A 20,577-nucleotide genomic window follows, 5' to 3' on the forward strand; every position below is an offset into this window, starting at 1 on the left:
AGTCACAGTATTCACAAAGTGAGGATCGGCTCAAGATAAAATTAAGCCTGGCTTTCCCAGTGTGGCGCAGCATAATAACAAGCATGTTATCCGGGCAGATCCTGTCCATACAGATCAGCCCTTTGCCAGCCATTGGGGATAGGATGATATCATTTTGTTTTGGCCACATCAGTGATATTGTTTCATTCAGTTCAGTTTATTAGGTTTTGTAGAAGCATTCTTTTTCAGAAGAAAAAGACTCAGTGTGTCTTCGCAGCAACTGAAATGTACAGACAAGGCAGTGTAGTGTGATGATTAGAGTGTTGGATTAGGACCTGGGAGACCAGGCTTCAAATGTTCTTCCTTGCCTGTAAACCCCTGTGATCATTCAACCAGCCACCTGAAAGGCTTTAACGAGTTGTAATGGAGTCAGTAGCTACAGAAGAGGGTATTCTAAATGAGCTTTACAGCTGTGGTTCGGAGAGGGAAGTGACAAAAGAGAGAAATTAAACTGACAATACGTAGCCTTGAAGGATCCCAGCACAATTTAGACGAGAAGGTTGAATGGAACTCAGCAATGTGCAGCACCTTCAGAATAAAAGGAACTGCAGGTTACATGTGGAAGCTTATCTCTCTCATGGAAGGAGAAGGCTGTGGGGAGGGAAGCAAGCAATCGCTAGACTATTTAAGGTGGACTAATTAGCTCTTAACGTGCATTAGTTGGCTCTACGCACCAGCTCTAGCACACCATCAGGGAAGGCTGGGTTTATAAAATGTCGGTGTTGGAGTTTTGCACTTTTCCAAAGCGCAGTTCAGCTTTAAATTATAAATAGTGAAGTGTAAATAATGCATGTCAGCATTTTTAAAAAGAACACTCAGGTTTAATTTATCTTGAAGAAAGGCGAGTTCAGATATTCTAGGATTCTGTGTAGGGGCTTAACTTCTGTGGCAGCATCTGCCATAGATCAAGCGCCAGGCGAACCTTAAAAATATATCGTGGAAGTGATGGTGATTATCATCATCACCACCACTGACTGTGAGTCATCAAATGAAAAGCAGAGATTGCAAATTCGAAACGGCTTCTTCCTGGTGGCTGCCTGCTGCCGCCGCCACTGCAGTCATAACATCATTCTCAGCACCAGCCAATCATTCATAGCACCTGCTACAGGGAATTTCCATACTAATCTTAACCACTGGTGCTGAAACATTTTTTGTCAAGTTCCAGAATGATGCATTGGCCTAGTTCCTGTGTACCGATACCATTCAGATAAACTATAGTTTGTACTGCTAACAACATAGGAAGCTGCCTTGTGCAGAGTCAGACCACCAGTCCATCTTGCTCCTTATTGCCCACACCGACTGGCAGTGGTTTCTAGTGTTTCAGGCACAACTCGTAGAGGACAGCCCTGTTGAATGGTCACTCACACTTCACAATGTGAAGGTTCATTATTGTTTCACAAGTTGTGTATGTCTTTAAGGGCCAGGACCAGGACAAATAACGAGACCCAGTCTTACAGTCTTACAGCTGTGAAACATAGCAGGTGCTGCCGAGTTGTGTTAATCAAGCTGTGTCAGCAATTGGGTGTAGTATATAAGGAGCAGCACCTAGATCTCCCATTACCCTGGGGGGTGGGTTGGTGGTTGGGTCTGGTTTGTTGTTGATGTATTTAGTGTATAAGGAGTTTTTGTTTGTTATTAAAACCTTGTTTAAGTTATTTTGGGTCCCTTTTTAATGCATGGTCTCCCCAGCAAGCACTCTGCAGCGCTACTAAACTGCAAATAGCCAACAAGCCCTACCTGAAGAGGCCAGTGATTGAATCTAGAACTTTATGAATGTAAAGCATTGCACTGCAGGGCTGGCCCAGGACGTTTTGCTGCTTCAGGCAAATCAGAAAATGATGTCCCCTTTTCCACCGCAACTGCTTCCTCTGCATACATACACCTTACCTCCTCCTCCATGCCTGAACACTTTCTTGGTGGGCAGCCATGGAGGTGGTGGCCATGGGCACATGTGTGTGGAGGAGGCAGCCAGGAATGGACGACAAAACAAGAAGGAGCAGTGGCAAAGGAGGCCAGTTCTGCTGTCTGAGGCGACTGCTTCACCTTGCCTCATGGACAGGCCGGCCCTGATTTGCTTTACCACTGATCCATTGCCCTTGAACAAGCTGAGGCCTAGTCCTCGCTGAGGTGGCAAATCTCTGTCTGGGCTGCACCACTTCAGACAGCAAATACATTCTCTTGTAACTTAATGCTTCCCTGTATCAAATAAAATGAAAATGAAATTTTAAAATCTCCTGTCCAAGGCTAGGCTAGAGCCCTGATATCTAGTTTCCTACATGGAGGATATTGGTTGCATGGAGGACTAATAAATTATACAAGCACTCCTGAAGAGGTATAGCCAAATTTATACAGATTTACTACCTCAGTGAGAACTAGGCCTCAATTCTTCCTGTGAGGCTTCATCTCCAAGCTCTTTCACTGCCCTTAGGGCTCATTTCCCAGCTTCATCACCCATTATCTTGACAGTCTTTTGATTAGTTCTATAGAACGGTGGTTGTTTCTAATTTCCCCTTCAGCGGGATAAGCATTTTCTTGATGTTCATTGTGTACCTTTTCATACTGAGGGTTTCTTTTCCTTTTAATTATTGCGATTCCTTGCCAAAAACCTAGCCATTACTCCTTAGGGTTGCTCTGGGCTGTTATTAATTATTACACCGAAGCCAAATACCTTTGGTTTAATGGTTGGTTGGAGTCTACTGTCTAGTTATGCACAAGTAAAGCCAAGCCAGAAGTTTCCTACTATCTGATCTCCCAGTCAAATGCCAAGTTAGAACACAGTGTCACTTGAATGCTTCCTCCCACCTCGCCCCTTAGCTCTTCACCTTTGGTTGGAGAGAAGACATCCGTCCAGGAGAACCTCTTCACACCAGAAAATTCTGCTTTGATGCCGTTTCGCACAGCAGCCCCGTCACCCTTTACGACTGCCATGGTATGAAGGGCAACCAGCACTGGAGCTACAGGAAGGTCAGTATTGCTTTGCATTGTTTCAAAGTCTTTCAGCTACTGGGTTTTGGGCAGGGGCGGCCAGCTGTGAGGGGTGGTGCCGTGAACCTGGCCTCCTGGTACCGCTGATGCTGATGCTGCTTACAGGGCAGTGTGTGGTTAGCAGTGGTGGGCGTACATTTTTGGGGCCATGAAGCCTTTTTGCAACCAGCAATGACATCTGGGTAACCTTCTTCAGTGGGGTTGTTTATAGCAACCTTTACAACATCTGTACTACAGACTTTAAAACATTGGGATTGTTGAAACACTTAAAATAAAACAAAAACAAAAATCAATTTGAGATGTGTGACTCAAATTGTGTCTACTAGATCCATTAAAAAAAGCAATGCGGACTCCCTGGAATTGGGGCCCCCGAAGCCTAAGCTTCATTAGTTTCGTAGTAGATCAAACCCTGGTGGTTAGGGCAGCAGTGTCACAAGCGAAGTGGTCAGATTCCAGTAGTTCACCCGCACTTCTCTGCCCTCACCACCGTTCGCTCTGTGTCCCACTGCTGTGATACTGGTACCCGGAAGTCAGAGTTACAAATACTCCCCATCCTTGCTGGCTGCTCCTAGTTTTGGGTAACAGAGACTGCAGTGTTTGTTCCATCAGAATAATTCATTTTACACACTGCCTTGGTTCAGTTAAAAACAAAAAATACTTGAAATGTGAAATAGCACTGTTTCTTGAAGGTCTGCCATTATATAGGTCAAAGTTAACATTAATATGGATTTCACCCAGCACAAAATGAAGAGCACATCCCCTGAAAGATGCTTTGCCATTTTGGCACTTCAAGACATGTGAGTCATTTTAACAAAGGCAGCCCTGAAAATGTTTTTATTCCATGTGACAGGCACAAGAAAAGCTCCTAATGAATTAAATACAATATAATCTTTCTTTACTTTAAAGATTGCAATTGGCAGATGTACAAAATGCTGGAAAGAGCAGCTCTGTATATCTAATGAAACAAAATGGTTTACAATTCAAGGGTCATCGGTCTAGGATGCCGACTGCATTTCAAACCATTTTAAATAGCACTAGAAGCAGGTTGGCTGTGACAGAAATCGTGCATGACTTTTTCTTCTTCACATTTTACTAGTTACCATAACAATGCTTTGGAGTGACATGACTGATTGCTTTTGAAATGGGTACCAAGGAAGTGACCTTGTTTAACCTTCTCAGTGCAGGCCTTGGTGGAACTGCATGAGATGGCTGCAATTCTGGTGCTCTGTTTCACCTATCCCTCACCATCCCACAGCACAACTTCCTTGGCATTCACTATCCTCAAATTACTAAAACTGCAATCGTATGCACACCATTGGACACAGTGGGGCTTGCACTGCATGGATATGACACACTCCTTCATACACAGTGCCTTCACGTAAATGCTTCTTAAGGGGCTTAACACGAGTTCTGCCCCCAACCCCGTACATTGGTGTTTCCTCCTCCTATGCCCCCTGACATGTGCACACAAGCTCAGACATCCATGGCCCACTGAAACATTACAGAGCATGGAAGGTCTGTGTCACCTTCCTTATCCCTCCCACCCTGCCTAGCCCTCCTTATTGTCATACAGGGACAGAGCCCTGGATGTGGATATATGATGTCATGGTATCACTGAGCACGGGTGCTTCTTTTTTTGCCTTGGAACAGGACAGCCCTTTATTGAGCTGTACAGGAATACTTTGTACATGGGTGCTGTTTCTTCAATGAGGCTGGATCATACCCAAAGCTGTACAGAGACAAAAGCTATTTTGGCCATCATCACCCTAATATTTTCTAGTTTACCAAAGCATTCATGAATTTGGAAATAGATTAAAGGCAGACCTACGCTACACACTTCAGGCTTGTAGAGAGTCATTATCTCCTTCTAGGGAACCATGAGAACCATAGATAATGTGTGCTGTGGGTGGGTGGCAGCAAGGAAATTTGAGCCAAAATAATCAGCATTTCACCAGATTAAGGCAGTTAAAGTGGTTGTAAGACTATTATATGCTAGATGAAGGGATAGGATAACCAATGAGGAAGTTTAGTCATCAGGAGAGCAGGCAGAGAGGTTTAGAATCAGTGCAGAGATGGGGAATTCCCAGAGGAGGGAAACAACAGATGGCGACTCTGCCAGGGTTTATATTGTCTGAAACTGTGGGAGGGAATATATTGAGGGGTTTTTTGTCTGCAAATGTGTATCCATGAAAACTTTTGTGTGGGTTACGTGGAGGGGACTCTATTGCCATTCAACCCATGACTTTGGTTGATCAATTTTGTTTAGTATTTACACTTTAGCCAGAGAAGGATCAGACTTTGTAGGGTGAATTGAATTCTCATTCCTAGTAGAGGTGCCATTTGAAAGGCATGTGCTGGATCTTCAAATTATATGAGTTGGCACAACGCCCTCATAGTCAGAGGAGAAAGCTCCATTTATGTCAGATAAGGATCTGACTTTGTACAACTGCAGCCTCTTGCTCAAACACCAAAGTCAATTTATTTCCTGGATTGCCCAAGCTGCTGAAAAGAAGCTTGATGTCTTGAAACACTTCATTGGTGCCTAATGTACTAGGGGTGGGTGGGTATGGGGCAGCACAGGGCAGGCACAATTCTTGCATTGTCCTCTGTTCCTGGCCCCATCGTATTTTTAATCTGGACCTCGGTGGATGATCACAGTGAAATAACAGCCCTTTAAACAACCATGTGACATATGCCATTGGCCAATGGATAAAACACTGTCCTGTCTGCTGATTTATTTTTACTACTTGTGGGAATGAGGCAGCACATGGGAGTTTCTTGTTCCAAGGCAAAATCTATATTTCTGAGTGAGAAATTCTTCAAAAAGCATTTTTATAAAGGAAGTTCTGGCCAAGCTGGAGCTATATAACACTGATCTGGTAGCCATCAGTCCTCTCAAACAATATAGTGAGGCAAACACTTATGGTTGGCTATAAATTGCTCAGACAAGGAGCCACAACCATTGTAAAAATAATGCCTAAATCAATTAAGTTTATCTTTGGTCTAAGATGTATCTGCTTTCTGTTCACCTCAGTCCTTTTTTAAAAAAACAAAAACTTTTACATAATATAAGTTAATTAATGATAATGTGTCATATTTATACAGAACTTTCTTAGCATCCATAAAATTCTCAGCAAACAACCCTTTCAGGTAGGTCATTATTTTCTGCATGCTACAGACAAACCTGAGAGTTAATTGCTACTTGAAACCAATATTGTGGCCTTGAGAATGTGCTTGGGCTGAGAGATGAGCTGGGAATGTTTACTACATAGACAATGTGCAGCTACTTATGCACACACAAAAGCCAGCTGATCCACATGCAGAAGAAGCAAAAGGTGCTGTGGAATGCTGTCCTGCAGGTGTAAGTTTAGAGATGGAGATTCTGTGCCTAAGAAAAGATGCTGATCACTATACATGATTGTGTAGTTTCTATTTATTTATTTTTTCATTCATTCATTTCATTTTTATCATCCCCATTCTCCAAAGGTCTAGTCACTACATCATGGGACTTTTTCTACAACCAGGAGTTCTGATTCTTCAGACTTCCCCATTTCACATTATACACAGCATAGCCTCTACCTACGTAGCCATACACCCAGGAGCTCAGGAGTTCCAACAATGCATGCAGCGCTGATTCCACAACCGACACATTTGAATCTCAATTAAATAACATGGTATTCAAAATGTATTTGGATAAATTTGTAAGAGTCTAGGAATGTATTCTGCTAAAGGTCCTGAAATCACTGTATTGAACCTGAAATGTACCATAAAAATGAGACACTCTTATTACATTCCGTTCTCAAAGAGGAACCTACTGTAATATTGGGGAAAGTATGTGAGTCACAGAGTTGAACACACTCCGTAAGAATGGGAAACAAAGGCTTACACTGCTTGGGACACCAATACCCTTAGTTCAGAGAGTGGTGTCAGCTTTTCAACATCATGATGCATCGCCAGCAAAAAATCGCAATCAGGCGATATACTGCAATGGCGAAATGGAGGGAGGAACAAGCTGCGTTGTCCAGGCGCTGAGGCCAATGCAGCCTGTTGCTCCCACCAGGTGAAGGCAGCCAGGCGGTAGCCAAGCGGACAGAGCCTGCCAGGCTCCGTTTGCAAGGCTGCCTCCTCCCCAGTGCCAGCATCAGGCAACCTCTGCACTGCTCCGGAAAACACTGGGTGCAAGCCACCCCATTGATGCCTTGCAGAATGGGAGTGCCTGATGCTGCTGGCAAGCGCTGGACCTGGCATCAGGCAACCTCTGCACTGCCTGTCTGCCTTCGCCTGGGAGGGTGGGCTCCATCTTTCCTCCTGGGGTGAATGACTACCCTGGGGGGAAAGTTGTAGCCCTCCCTCCCTGGCGATGGCAGTACCCTCCCTGGAGAAAGAGGTAGCCCCACCTCACCCCCAGTGCCAAGGCAGCAATGCGTGAGGCAAGCGCATGCATGTCTGACGTAACCTGCCCACCCCCTGTGCCAAAGTGGCTGCCTTTTTCTTCTGTTGGCTACCATCACCTGGCTGCCTTTACCTGGGAGAGCAGGCGACGTCTTTCCTTCCAGAGTAGTCGTTCAGCCCAGGAGGAAAGGCAGAGCCCTCTCTCCCTGGCAAAGGCAGCCAGGCAGTGCTACGTCCGCACCCCTCAGCGGACAGGTCTAAGGAAGCCCCCACCCCATCTCCGGCTTGCGTAACCCGGAGGCAAAGTGGGGGGTCCATTAGAGAAGAATCAGGGCTCCCTCAGCAGTGGAGCTGGAGCACTTTAATGGAGCCCACACCCCACCGCTGGCTCGTCAAGGGTCCTTGGCTGAGGCAAAAGCAGCCTCGCATTTCTCAGCCAAGCAGTTTAAAGAATGGAGGGAGGAACATGCTGCCTTGTTTCTTCCTCTGCGTCGGTATGAGGGCAGAGTGGGATGGCAGTTTCACTCAGCGGGATATCGTTGAGCCCCTCTGCCTCCACTGCAGATTGTCTCTCCCTCGGCATCCGCTGGGCGCTGGTAGTAGAGAGACTCAGGAGTCGCAGCGGTTTCACCCACAATATACGTACCACCGAGTGAAGCCGCCATCGCCGTCTGCCCCTCATACCAGTCCTGGGCGATATATCGATATATCGCCCAGGCCTAGTGGTGACAAGGGAAAAGGGCTTTTCAGTAGTGGCGCCCCAGAGAGATTCTCCTGGCACCAACTATGGCATCACACATCAAGCAAAACCTTATCTATATATAGCATGGCATTTAACTGCTGCTTTTTAGGCTGGAGTCAGTTTTAAAGATTAACTATGTAATGATCATGTCAGTGGAGGTTTAGGAGAACTGTAGTATGTTTAACTGATGTGTTCACTGGTACAGAATATTTTACATTTTGCACTTTATGAGTTTCGCATTGCAATGTGACTCATCTAAGGTGATTAATAAAGCTAATAAATTAATCATTATCATTATCATGACTGTTCCAAATCACTGGATTTATTCATTAATCACGTATTTAGATTTTTTAAATACAAACTAAATTTAGATCCTACCTGATGTCTTTGGAAGAGTTTGCAGTTCAAATGTCATTCTTTTCAGACATGATCTGTTTACAGCCTTCTAGTTAATGGCACCAGTCATCCCACACAGCAGGCTGTGTGCACATGAAGATCTTCATACAGATGCTCATCAAAAATGAACAATGTTCTCAGTCTTGCCAATCCTAATAGCCCATTGAGAGAGAGGCAGAAGCTACGTTAGATTCAGTCCTTGCACTACCCCCAAACACATCCTCAGTGCCCTCAAATCTTACCACACCAAATATATTTTAGGATTATGTGCAGAACCAGTGAAGTAAGGATCACTGAACATGCAGCCTTGGATTTTTATCTCACAACTGGGGCCTATGCCAAGAGACTGAGACATATGTCTTTAATATGATTTTCCATAGGATGGCCCATGACATAGTCTTTCCACATGATTTCGTATCTAATGTAGTTCTGCTTTGAATGCAGCAACAAGTTGTGGGAGAGACATAAGAGTTGGAATTCAGGCATTCATTCGTTTATCGGGGCTATTGGACTTTATGCTACTCCTGAGAGAGCTGCAGAGGCGACATCTACTAGTAATTCAGACCTGGCACAAAAGACTCTTAAACTGCAATCCCATCAAGCATTGCAACCACATGTCCTCCATCTTTATCCCCATTAAATCAAGCTCTTTGGTAACAAATGGAGAAGGAAGCATAGCAGCCGGGCCTGGTGGATCGCACCTTGACTTTGCTGCTGAAAAGCTCACAGTGTGAATATCAGTTCTAATGGTGTGTTTTATCATGTGGACATTTGGTCTTATTGGGCCTATGCTGAGACTACCAACTCATTTCACAGAAATGACTGCAGCCGTCAGACGATAATGACTCTCATTGACTACTGACCTTGGCCATAGTTAAAGCAATGACCTAGAAGCAAGGAAAGGAACCTTGTCTCATTACCAATTACCTGAACTGCCCAGGCCTGCCTGCAAGTCCATTATCTTATGGAAAGGGTGTCACTCTGAAATAATATGCCTTCACTGCAAAAAGAAAGGGGAGAAAGAGTTTTTGCCCTTCCCAGAAGTAACTGAAACTTACCAAGAGGAAATGTTGGCAGTCTCTTCTTGGTTTTCATTCCCCAAGTGCATTGGCTGTGTTGTGCTGCTCATCTTAATGGACCTGGTTCTGTTTCTGATAAAGTCAGCCGAACTTCTGCTAATAAGTGGAGACAGATTGTCAAAAGCAAGCATCTTGTAACGGCCCAGATTTATTTTAAAATAATTTTCTGAAAAAAGCACTCACTAGTATAAAACACACACACATAGAGCTTCCTTTTTGGTTCAGATTATTTCTTAATGACTGAGAATGGCTATTTCAAAAGTCTGTTGGTGATACTAGTTTAAACACATGGAACTTTTTTTAAAAAAGAAAAGACTGTAAGAAGACCCTCCTGGATCAGGGCAACAGCCTACCTAGTCCAGCATCTTGCTTCCACAGTGACTAACCAACTGCCCATGTGAAGCCTAAAATGTTGTCATAGATCAGGCAGAGGCAAACTCGGCCCTCCAGATGTTTTGGGACTACAACTCCCATCATCCCTGACCTGTTAGCTAGGGATGATGGGAGTTGTAGTCCCAAAACATCTGGAGGGCCGAGTTTGCCTATGCCTGTCATAGATCCTCACCTCCAAGGTGTTCCTTGTCAAGATGCCAGCCAGCTATTCCCTCCAAGCAAAGCATTCCCAAATTAGTAAGTGGAAACAAGTAAGTGGGCTTAACAAAAGCTTTTCAACCTTGGGCATAGTCCAGGATGGGTTGAGGGCCACTGGCAGTAAATCAGGAACCAGTAAATGGGAATCAGGCAAAAAAGCCATCTAATTCACAGGTCAAGCCAGAAGATAGGGCTGATAGTACAAGCTAAGCATCAGAACTTAACAGCAATACCAGAAACACAACACATGCTAGAGCTCAAAGCACCACTGAGATAGGAAGTCCTCTTATACTCCTTCCTGCTCAGAAGGAGCCAAGGCTAGCCTGGAATGAATCCATGCTAAAGATTCTTCTCTGAGAAGCTGCAGTGACACATCTTGCCACATAGGACAGTGGTCCTCAGTTCCTGACACAGTTACAATGGCTGCCGACTGTGCTCATCAGAATACTGGGGAAGGGCAGTGATGCCAATAGCAACAGGCCCTTGAGGATGCCACCTACTGACATGAGCCTGAGGGTCCATATTTTTTTTAATGTCTGTTTTAGAGGAAACAAGAGAATGAGTTGGAAATGGGGGTATCGTACCTTCTATGACTACAGTAGTGGCTGAAGCATGTGGCGTTCAAAAAGTGAACACAGACCACTGGCTACCAAAATGTATGGGGATAAGCCCTACTAGAAAAGTTAACCAACCAACTCAAATTAGCATGGGGACAAGCTAACCCCAGTGTGATTCCCCTTTATCACATACAAAGCACAACACGACAGTGACCTATCTCCACCAACAACATACAAATCAACACGGCTAACCTGACCCAACAACCCAACCCCCACACCACAATGTAACCACCTGAACACAATCAACCAAGATTTGGACCCCTAACATCTCACAATGTGTCCACACACACACACACACACACACACACACACAGAGAGAGAGAGAGAGAGAGAGAGAGAGAGAGAGAGAGACTATCAACATGATGCTGACACAAACCCCTAAACTAACACTATGCAACAGAATGAAAGAACAACACACCCCATCTTCCTCCCTCTCTCCCCCCAATTGTACTATTCTTTCTTATTCGTCTTTTTTGTGATACAATAAAATATTTTTTAAACTAATTTTTTTTAAAAAACCAAATTGTATGCGCAATTGATCCTGAACTTGAGAAATGGTGATTAGAACAATGCCAACATAAGGACATGAGATCTTGCTGGATCAGGCCAGCCTCCTGTTCTCATAGTGGCAAACCAGATACCTATAAAAGGTAAAGGTACCCCTGCCCGTACGGGCCAGTCTTGCCAGACTCTGGGGTTGTGCGCCCATCTCACTCAAGAGGCCAGGGGCCAGCGCTGTCCGGAGACACTTCCGGGTCACGTGGCCAGCGTGACGAAGCTGCTCTGGCGAGCCAGAGCTGCACACGGAAACGCCGTTTACCTTCCCGCTAGAAAGCGGTCCCTATTTATCTACTTGCACCCGAGGGTGCTTTCGAACTGCTAGGTTGGCAGGCGCTGGGACTGAACAACGGGAGCGCACCCCGCCGCGGGGATTCGAACCGCCGACCTTTCGATCGGCAAGCCCTAGGCACTGAGGCTTTAACCCACAGTGCCACCCGCGTCCCTTAGCCAGATACCTATAAGAAACCTGAAAAAGGAACTTTATAAGAAAAACAAGAAAATTCTCAGAATACACTGGGAAGAAAAGTTTTTAAATGCACAAGCAATTCTTAATAAATAGGGCATGGTTTACTGGACAGGATTCAGGATAACACCCCAACGGATCAGGGTTCCTGTCCCCAGTGGACCATTGACTCACATCCTCTTCTTTGTTTACTTGCCGTCATCCTCGTGCTTTCCAAACTAGTTTAGAAATCAAATAAATGATGCATAATGGGCGAATCTAAACCCTGTTTAGGACATGTAGAGTCAGTTGCACGATTTCTGTGAAATTAATTGGGTGTTCTGTAAAGAATGCAACACTGCTTAACTTCCTCAGCAGAAAAACAGTGGGGTTGAGCATCTTATGTAATACAACATGGAAAAGACTGCTCTTTAGTAATTTATTGCAGAACAGCAAAGTCAATCCCCAGTCCACAGCAACAGGTCTTTGATGACCAATGCAACAAATATTGGAGCTGGTGGCTCACTGGGTCAAAAGAACCACTACAGATCAAACATCACAAACAGAATGTTCATACCTGATTCTTTTTGTAGCAGGGATTTTGATTTCATTGCCTGCTGCTTCACCTCCCCCCCCCCCTCGTTGGTAGTCAGAGTTGCTCTGGTTTGAGAGCTTGAACAGAACCCCCTTTGCTACCCTCTGCCAAATTAGGGTCACTGCTTTTGCTGGGCTTTGGGTGGTGGAGATGCAATCCTTTTGAGCTCTCTTCCCATTGGGGCTGCTTCATAGCACAGGAGAAAAGAAATTAGTTCCCTTTGTGTTGCACTGCAATAGTGAAGCTATGGCTGAGAGCACCAATAAGAGGCTTCGGAATGAAGCTACTTGCCCCGATAGCCTGGGCTACTTTGCAGATCCCATGATGCTAGCCTACAGACACAACTTCTGCCAGGATTGCATCTCTAGATGCTGGAAGAATAATCTAAATGAGGCAAAATGAGAAGGTGGAAGTGGAAAATAGTACCTATCAAACCAAACCGTGCATTTGAAAACCCACCTTGCACTAAGTCAGACGAATGGTCCATCTAGCTGAGCATTTTCTACACTGATTGTCAGCATCTCTCTCTGATTTCAGACCATCCTAGCCCTTTCTGGAGATGTGAAGGATTTAACATGGGACCTTTTGTATGAAAAGCAGGTGCTCTACCACTGCACTACTTCCCTTCCACAGTGGTGTTGGTGAATGATTCAGACAACCAATTGCCACAGAAGTGGTGCAGAAGTAAAGCTCAGTGATCAAGCATGTTGGCACAGTGTTGCAGTTGTTGGAAATGAGGGAGCAGATCCTCTGCAAGTCATCCAGGCTTGTCTTAAATATCAGTGCCTTCATTCATAACTGTTAAATATTTTACTCTAGACAGCCACCTACGTACAATACGCTGGAAATAGTCTGGAAGCATTCTACACCATTGCTCTGTTTTATTCTGGGCAGAAGAGCTGTCCAAATCTTAAAGAAGCTTGGCTTGACTTTTATAAAACCTCTGTTCCCCAAAACATGGCCATTTTTAATCAGCTGGCATTTGCTTCTTAATGCGTTTTTGTTCTCATCCCCACAGGACAAAACTTTGTTCCATCCGGTGAGCAGCAGCTGCATTGATTGCAATCCGGCAGAGAAGAAGATTTTCATGAACAGATGTGATCCTTTATCTGAAACTCAACAGTGGATTTTTGAGCATATTAATATGACTGTTTTAGAGAAATTTAACAGCAAAAAAACCAGCTCTTAGGGAGAAAAAAACAGACTGTTCTGTACAGATTGCAAACAAGATTTTGGCCAGCATCTGGGTCAAAGGAGTCAGAAATTAAGTTTCCTAGTGCCAGGAAATCTGTTCTGAAGATTAAGTAAATGCCAGGGCAGAAGCCAACGAGCTGTCATTGCGGGTGGACAATATCTGAAGAACTTGGCTGAAAACCTCACCAGCTGCTGCTGGAGGCCTCCTGGCTGACAATTTCCCTTGCTGGTCAAGGGAAAACTTTATTTTAAAAAAATATTTCCAAACACTCCATGTTAATAAAGTTAAACAGAGTTTTAGAGTTTCTCAGGTCAAACCCTACTATAGTGAGTAGCTATGAATAGTTGCTGTTACTTATGGGGGATACTATGGAGTGCATGAGTGCTATGTGGGAGTCTTGAGATGCCACCAGTAGAGAACTAGAAACATCAATGGATACTGTCAGTGTCTCAGAACTGTAAAACAAGATGGATGTTCTAGCGCCATTCCTTTCCCTTGGTGGAAGTCAGGTTTAAGAGGGTTATTTAAATAAGGTGTTATAACAGATAATGTTAAGAACCTCCCTATTACATTCCTTTCACTGTTGAAATGGGAATGGCTGAAAAGCAATGTAAGAGTAATTTTAGAGTTGCATTTTGAATGAAGCATGAAAATGACTGTAAGGTGTCAAATGACCATTTCTCTTCTGCAGTTGAAGAAAGAATAATTTCCATCACAGCAATTAAATAAAATTTCCATCCATTTTACATGGTGTTGCTGAACAATCATCTGCAATCATTCATACTTATCAAGTCACCATTGATGGGATGAGCCAAAAGTGACCACATCCTCCTTCATCTTTAAAAAGTAGATATGTTATTTATAATAGCAACACAATGGAAGGTTTTCAGAAAGGATTTCTGCTTGGAACACTGCATTTCTTTCCTGGCATTTTTTATTAAAAGATGCATAAGTGAATTTAGATCAATACAATCACCAAAAGAAGAAGCATAATGAGTCTGACAAGGCATGTTTGTGGCCAAATACACTCCCTGGAGCTAAAGGTTGTCGGATTCTACCAGTACTAACTCAGTGCTGCAGGAATGGCTATAGAAGGCTATAGGCAGTTGTGGAGTTTCTATTAAAGTAGTTGGGCATTATGTAGAATAGCAGCTGAAACTGTAGGCAACTGCCAACTGTTTCAGTTAATGCCACTGCAGGCGCTTAACTAAATCTACCATATCATGTTATGCAGCTTTTCTGTAGCTGCACACTGTGAACATCCTAAGAATATGTTTCCAATCTTTTTGGGGGAACCTGCTTAAAGCAACCTGCTTTCGAGAACCAAATTTCACAATCAGCAGAATCAGATGCTGCGCTCTTTGCTGGACACCAGTGCAGCCCACAGGTGGGGATCATTATCCTTCAATGTTTCCCCATACAGTGGTACCTCGGGTTACATACGCTTCAGGTTACATACGCTTCAGGTTACAGACTCCACTAACCCAAAAATAGTGCTTCAGGTTAAGAACTTTGTTTCAAGATGAGAACAGAAATTGTGCTCCGGCAGCGTGGCAGCAGCAGGAGGCCCCATTAGCTAATGTGGTGCTTCAGGTTAAGAACAGTTTCAGGTTAAGAACAGACTTCCGGAACGAATTAAGTACTTAACCCAAAGTACCACTGTATATATATATTTTTTAATATAATATGTGAGAACAACTGACTCCTAAACTTGATGTTATTGTCCCTGCCCCCCGATGTGTGGGGAGAATTTTATATGGGTGAGCATTCATATATGCAATGTCAAGTATACTGAAGAGTTACATCACATGATTTTGCTGATTGTTCGCCTTGGCTCTTGGCTGGCAAATATGGGTGAGCATTCAAATCTGCAGTCTGGATACGGAGAAGTTACGCCATGTAGTTTTGTCTATTGTGGGTACACGTTTTCTTTATGTATGATGTTAACAAGAGATGTTACCTTTGATGCTTATATAGAAAGTATGGATTATAGCACAGTAAATGCACATTGGAAGCTGCCAGCTTAAGATTCAGGCAAAATGAGAAGCTGGAAGTGAAAAATGGTAGTTATCAAACCAAACTGTGCATCTGAAAAGTAATTTTAGCTTTTAGTTACTCCAATTCAAGTCAGAATTGTCTTGTTCTTTGTTTCAAATCTTCACATAAAGCCTTCATATTTTATCATGTGAGAAAAAGCAGCTTAAAATTTGTTTTGCTATACCATTCTCCTTCCTTGACAGAGATGAAGGAGCAGACACCTTTCAGGTTCCTAATATTAAGAGGAGGGCAGCCATCTTTCAGTTGTACTTAAATTCAAAACTGAATGTTGAAGGAACCAAGGATGCAGATATTTCAGTTTTCATGATTTGACGTAAGTGGAGTAAAATACCACTTTCATTTATATCATGTGACAAATTTGTTCTGAACATCTATTTATGTTCCTTAGTTTGGCGATGTATTAAGGTGGAATGTTTGTTCCTTAGTGGTCTACATGTATGGCAATGGCTTTATCTGTAGAGCAGCAGTGCTGGTCAAATTTATGCATGCAGTGTAGAATGGATGAATTTCCAGATTGCAGGGATTGGTACATGCAAGCCCATCTGTTCACAATGCTTGCCTTCTTCCTTCTGTACCCCTAGCCACTAATCTGATTCATCTGCCATCAACAGGACATACAGTTTTGTACACTATGATTCCAACCCACACAGAAAAGGTTAGCAATAGCTAGATTCTGCTTGTGGCAAATGAATTGGACAACTACTTTTCTGTGAGCAGGAGGTGACAAGGGAGAAGGCATACATTTTAGGTCGCCAGGACATTCTAAGTGGGCCCATGTTATCTATAGCATTCGGATGCATATGCTAGAATGTCAAAATGTCCCATGTTAAAGTGAGATAGATTACTTCATATAGCTCTATTTCAAATCGTCATGAGATATATTTATCAAGTCAGGGTGCAATCCTGCATGCAGGGTGCTTAAGTGACTGGGAGTGAAGCAGGATTGTGTGAAGGATTGATAAACCCTGCATAAATCTTAGCCAATTGTGACATTAAATTGCGATAAGCCTTACTGAAGGACATCAAAAGAGAACCAGTTTTTCAAAGCAACATAGAAACCCCCAACAATGAAAACTCCCAACAGTGAATAGAAATATCTCAAACAGTGGCTATAGATTCAGGTAGGTAGCCATGTTGTTGGTCTGACACAGTCAAAATAAAAAACAAAAAAAAATTGTCCAGTACAAAAATTACCCAAAACAAACTTAGTTGATCTCTAAGGTGCTAGTGGCTATAGAGAGATTTCTGAAAGTTGTTTTGACACGGATAGAATCAAAAAGTTGAAAAGGGCCTTGATGCAGTAATTCTCCTTCTCAAAGATAAATTGTAATGAAAGCGAAACATTCACACCCAGTATCGGACAGTACAAACTAGGCTGAAAGATTGTACAAACTAGGCAGAGTTTAGGCGGGGGGGGGGGGTTCAAAGCCTCAAAAAACCAAAAACAAATATGTCATCTGAAATACTAATGAATTGTTGTACTTGGAAACAAAATATGCGTAATCGCTCATCTGTATTCACTTTACAATAATTGAGTTTAACCACTGCACACACTGGCACACAGCACAAATCCACCACAGTGTTTGACTTGCTTTAGGGCTACTGAGGTCAGTGGACTTCAGTGATCTTAGCATGAGCCATGTTGGACCACAGCCAACATGGCTTCTGAATTATGCAAAGGATAATTTTCCGTAGAACGTTGTCTCTGCCATTTTTTAATGACAAATGCTGGACACCGTTACCATTAATGGTGTCCTGGTACTGGCACAGCATTATAACATTTATTTCATATATTTCTATCGGCTCCTCAAATGTGCTTTGTCATGTCAACATGATGTGTGGCATCCAACCTGATTATTGTTGAAGTCCTAAGGTAACCCAAATGCAGCCCCTTAGCAGCCCAAACTTGAAGCTGTGAACCACTTAAGAAATGGAATTATTATTTGTTTGCAAAGACCCCATCCTGAAAACAAAATAAAAAAGTACTAGAAATATTTTCAGTTAGGCAATATTAGCAGCTCTTTCATCTGTGCAAGTTATTGACACAGCAAAGGTAGCTATCTCGCTCCACAGGTCATGACATGGTAACAAGGTCTCCATTCTTATTAGTGAAGATTTGATTGTAGAAAAGCTGGAGTAGTGTGTTAAAACACACTCTGTTCAGGACTGATATCAAGTGTCATGCTTGGATGCCTGAATAGTGAATTGCAATTCACACATCAATGCTCCGAGTATAGATGAAACGCTCTTAAAGAAATGAGTGTTTACTCTTCAGAATTGTTCTTGGGGATAAAAATGGCTTCTCTTAAAATAGATAGGGACTGATAAAATTGCCATTGATTTCTCTGACAAGTTGACACCTTAACAACGGTTGTATACTAGCTCAGTGAAATGAATATGGTGTTATTAGTCTATTATACAGTGGACAGATATCCCTTGAAATAAGCACCAACCAGGTTGCTTTCCATTTACTGGCAGTCTTATCATCAGCACCTGAGGTCTAATAAACAGGAGGAATAATGCACACCTGTTTACTGTGAGTAGCCAAGTTTAGGGGACAACCTGTCACTGAGCACGGTGGGGTATGCAGTTCTTTTGCTTGCACACTTCATGATCTCCCCCTTAAGTACCTATTTAAGGAGAAATGAGAAATTTCTGCTGGCACAGTAACCCTGCTGTATCTGTAGAGTAATGTAGGCCCAGCAAGCAATAAGAGGTAAGAAAATCTTGCTTGCCTAATGGCTGCCCAAGTATGTTTTACTTCTGCTTGTACAATAAGCACAACACCTGGATAGAATCATAGAGTTGGAAGGGACCCTGAGGATCATCTAGTCCACTCCCCTGCAATGCAGGAATACGCAGCTGTCCCATATCGGGAACGAACCTGCTACCTTGGCATTATCAGCACCAACTGAGCTATCCAGGCCCATACCCATCAAGAAAGAATTACAAATGCTTCAAACTGGGGGACATTCTCCTCTCGCCCAGGTTAGGCTAAAGTGTTTGAATATTACATAGTATAGTCCCATTCACTTTGTGGGGAGTAAAGCCATGTGAAATCCAATTACTCTGGCTTAACTGGGTGGCAAACGGAACTGTCAAAAAGGTGGACTATATTAATAAGGGTGATAGCAGAAACTACCAATAGGGATGTTGGGTAATATCCACACCATACATTTAAAAGCATATGACTCCCTATCCACACAAATAATAATAATCCTGGGTTCTGTGGTTTACCCATCACAGCTACAATTGTCAACACCCGTAACAAACTACAGTTCTCAGGATTCTTTGGGAAAGCCACATGCTTTAAATGTATGGCTTGGGTGTGTTTACCAATAAATTTGTGACTGCTGGTTTCTTCGGTAAGCTCATCATGTAAACCAAGCATTAGTTCTATGAAGTCTTCCCAAGGAAGAACATCAGTGCTCTTCTGTGTGTGGAATATGTCTTCTGCTTATTGAAGGGCTGCTTTTACACCTCACACTTGAGTACTGCATGAGAAAAGTGATCCTAAATCCAAAGACGGCTTGGCCAACCTATTGTCCAAAAAGAAGCTTGAGAACTACTATGGAACCCCCCCTGTGATTGTATTGCATGAATTACCATGCCAAGGTCAAAAACAAGCATTTATGGAACACTAGCAGCCCTTTTTCTTTTCCATGAATCATGGATATATGGTTGCTTCCAGACAACCTGTTTAATTAGCGTTCAACCTGATTTGTTTGTGGAGAGATTGGAGGATATTGGCTATTTAATTAGCATTCATCCTGATTTGTTTGTGGAGAGGCTAGATGGTGCTGCATCAAAGCAAGTGTTGTGCCACACTTTTCAGTGCATTTTCATGTCACTTTAGTTATTAGGAAAATGCCTGATCTTTTAAGGAAGTGGATTTGTTTCACAAGAGCTTCAAATCAGCTTTAACTGCACAGCCTGAATTTGTTGGGATGGGACTGAATCCCACCCCAAAATAGGGAGTCTGGAAGCTCCTCATGGCACTTGGGATACAGCCATGTTTCTACATAAGTACCGGTAATGGCTGTAATAATGTTCCTAAATCTCACTAGTATCCAAAGATTAAGGTTGCAATGCTGCAGTATAATAATAATAGTAATAATAATTTATATGCCCTACCCTGGAAGAAAGTCCCATTGATGCTGTAGATATCCATAGGATTGTGTAGACAAACACATAGACTGGGATACAAACAGCTACGTTAAATGCACCTAGACTAATTCAAATGCCCAATGGGATTTTTGAATCTTTATTCTGAATATGAGCCCCTGTGCACATCACAAATTGCTTTTGAAATCTTCATTTCAAAAGAGGTTTTCCACGCAGCTTAGTGTACTACTGTTCAAGAAACGTGAGTCCAGATCTCACACACATGCTTTCTTGGGTCTGTGCCATGAAATCTTTTTCTGGATTACTGAACTTTTTGGGGAACGGGCTGGTGGTGTTATATGAATTGTACATTGCATCTATACCAAAGTATGGTAGAACTTTAGCAGATGGTATAAATCATCATGTTTCGTAGTCAACGTTCGTCCAAACATTTGTGAAATAACTAAATTTTGTCATTTTGTATTGCAGCCCTTTACAGTATGCAAGCTATAGAATGATAACTTAGAAAGAACAGCAAATGGACTGGTTTACATGGAAAACCAAACTACAGTTTAGTGTTAGATTCTGACAGTTAAAAAACTAAGTCAAATTCATGCATTTGCCTATTCATCCAGCAAAACCATGAGGTGGTTTTAAGAAGCTTTATATTCCTTTTTAATCACGGTTTGCCATGCCATCTAGGTTTGCCATGTTCATCTTAATTATGCTTTGTTTAGGCCTCAGATGACAGTTTAATAAGCTGGCTTGTTTCAACAAACCA

The 20,577-nt window shown here is 42.9% G+C and overlaps 1 protein-coding gene and 1 long non-coding RNA gene across 17 annotated transcripts in view; one reads left to right on the top strand and one right to left on the bottom strand.

The window, feature by feature from the left end:
* GALNTL6 (polypeptide N-acetylgalactosaminyltransferase like 6) overlaps nt 1-14,380 on the top strand; it is a 452,866-nt gene extending 438,486 nt beyond the window's left edge. For all 4 annotated transcript variants that reach the window (XM_081926064.1, XM_081926066.1, XM_081926067.1 and 1 more), the window contains exons 12-13: nt 2,854-3,003; nt 13,458-14,380. In XM_081926064.1, coding sequence (XP_081782190.1) covers nt 2,854-3,003; nt 13,458-13,628 — 321 coding nt within the window. In that variant the 3' untranslated portion in view covers nt 13,629-14,380. The remainder of the gene's footprint in view (nt 1-2,853; nt 3,004-13,457) is intronic.
* The window catches only part of LOC309378244, a 106,209-nt gene that overhangs the window by 47,542 nt on the left and 38,090 nt on the right, over nt 1-20,577 (bottom strand). For 3 of the 13 annotated variants that reach the window (XR_014171921.1, XR_014171923.1, XR_014171925.1), the window contains 2 exons: nt 9,613-9,726; nt 8,537-8,706 (listed from right to left, as the gene is read on the bottom strand). This is a non-coding gene — a long non-coding RNA (uncharacterized lncRNA). Of the gene's footprint in view, nt 1-814; nt 962-3,535; nt 6,413-6,461; nt 6,779-8,536; nt 8,707-9,612; nt 11,291-12,421; nt 13,446-20,577 lie in introns of those variants that run through there. The other 10 variants (XR_014171922.1, XR_014171924.1, XR_014171926.1 and 7 more) reach the window with 7 other exon arrangements.

Source organism: Podarcis melisellensis, assembly GCF_964234715.1.
Source record: "Podarcis melisellensis genome assembly, chromosome: 9".
NCBI lineage: Eukaryota > Metazoa > Chordata > Lepidosauria > Squamata > Lacertidae > Podarcis > Podarcis melisellensis.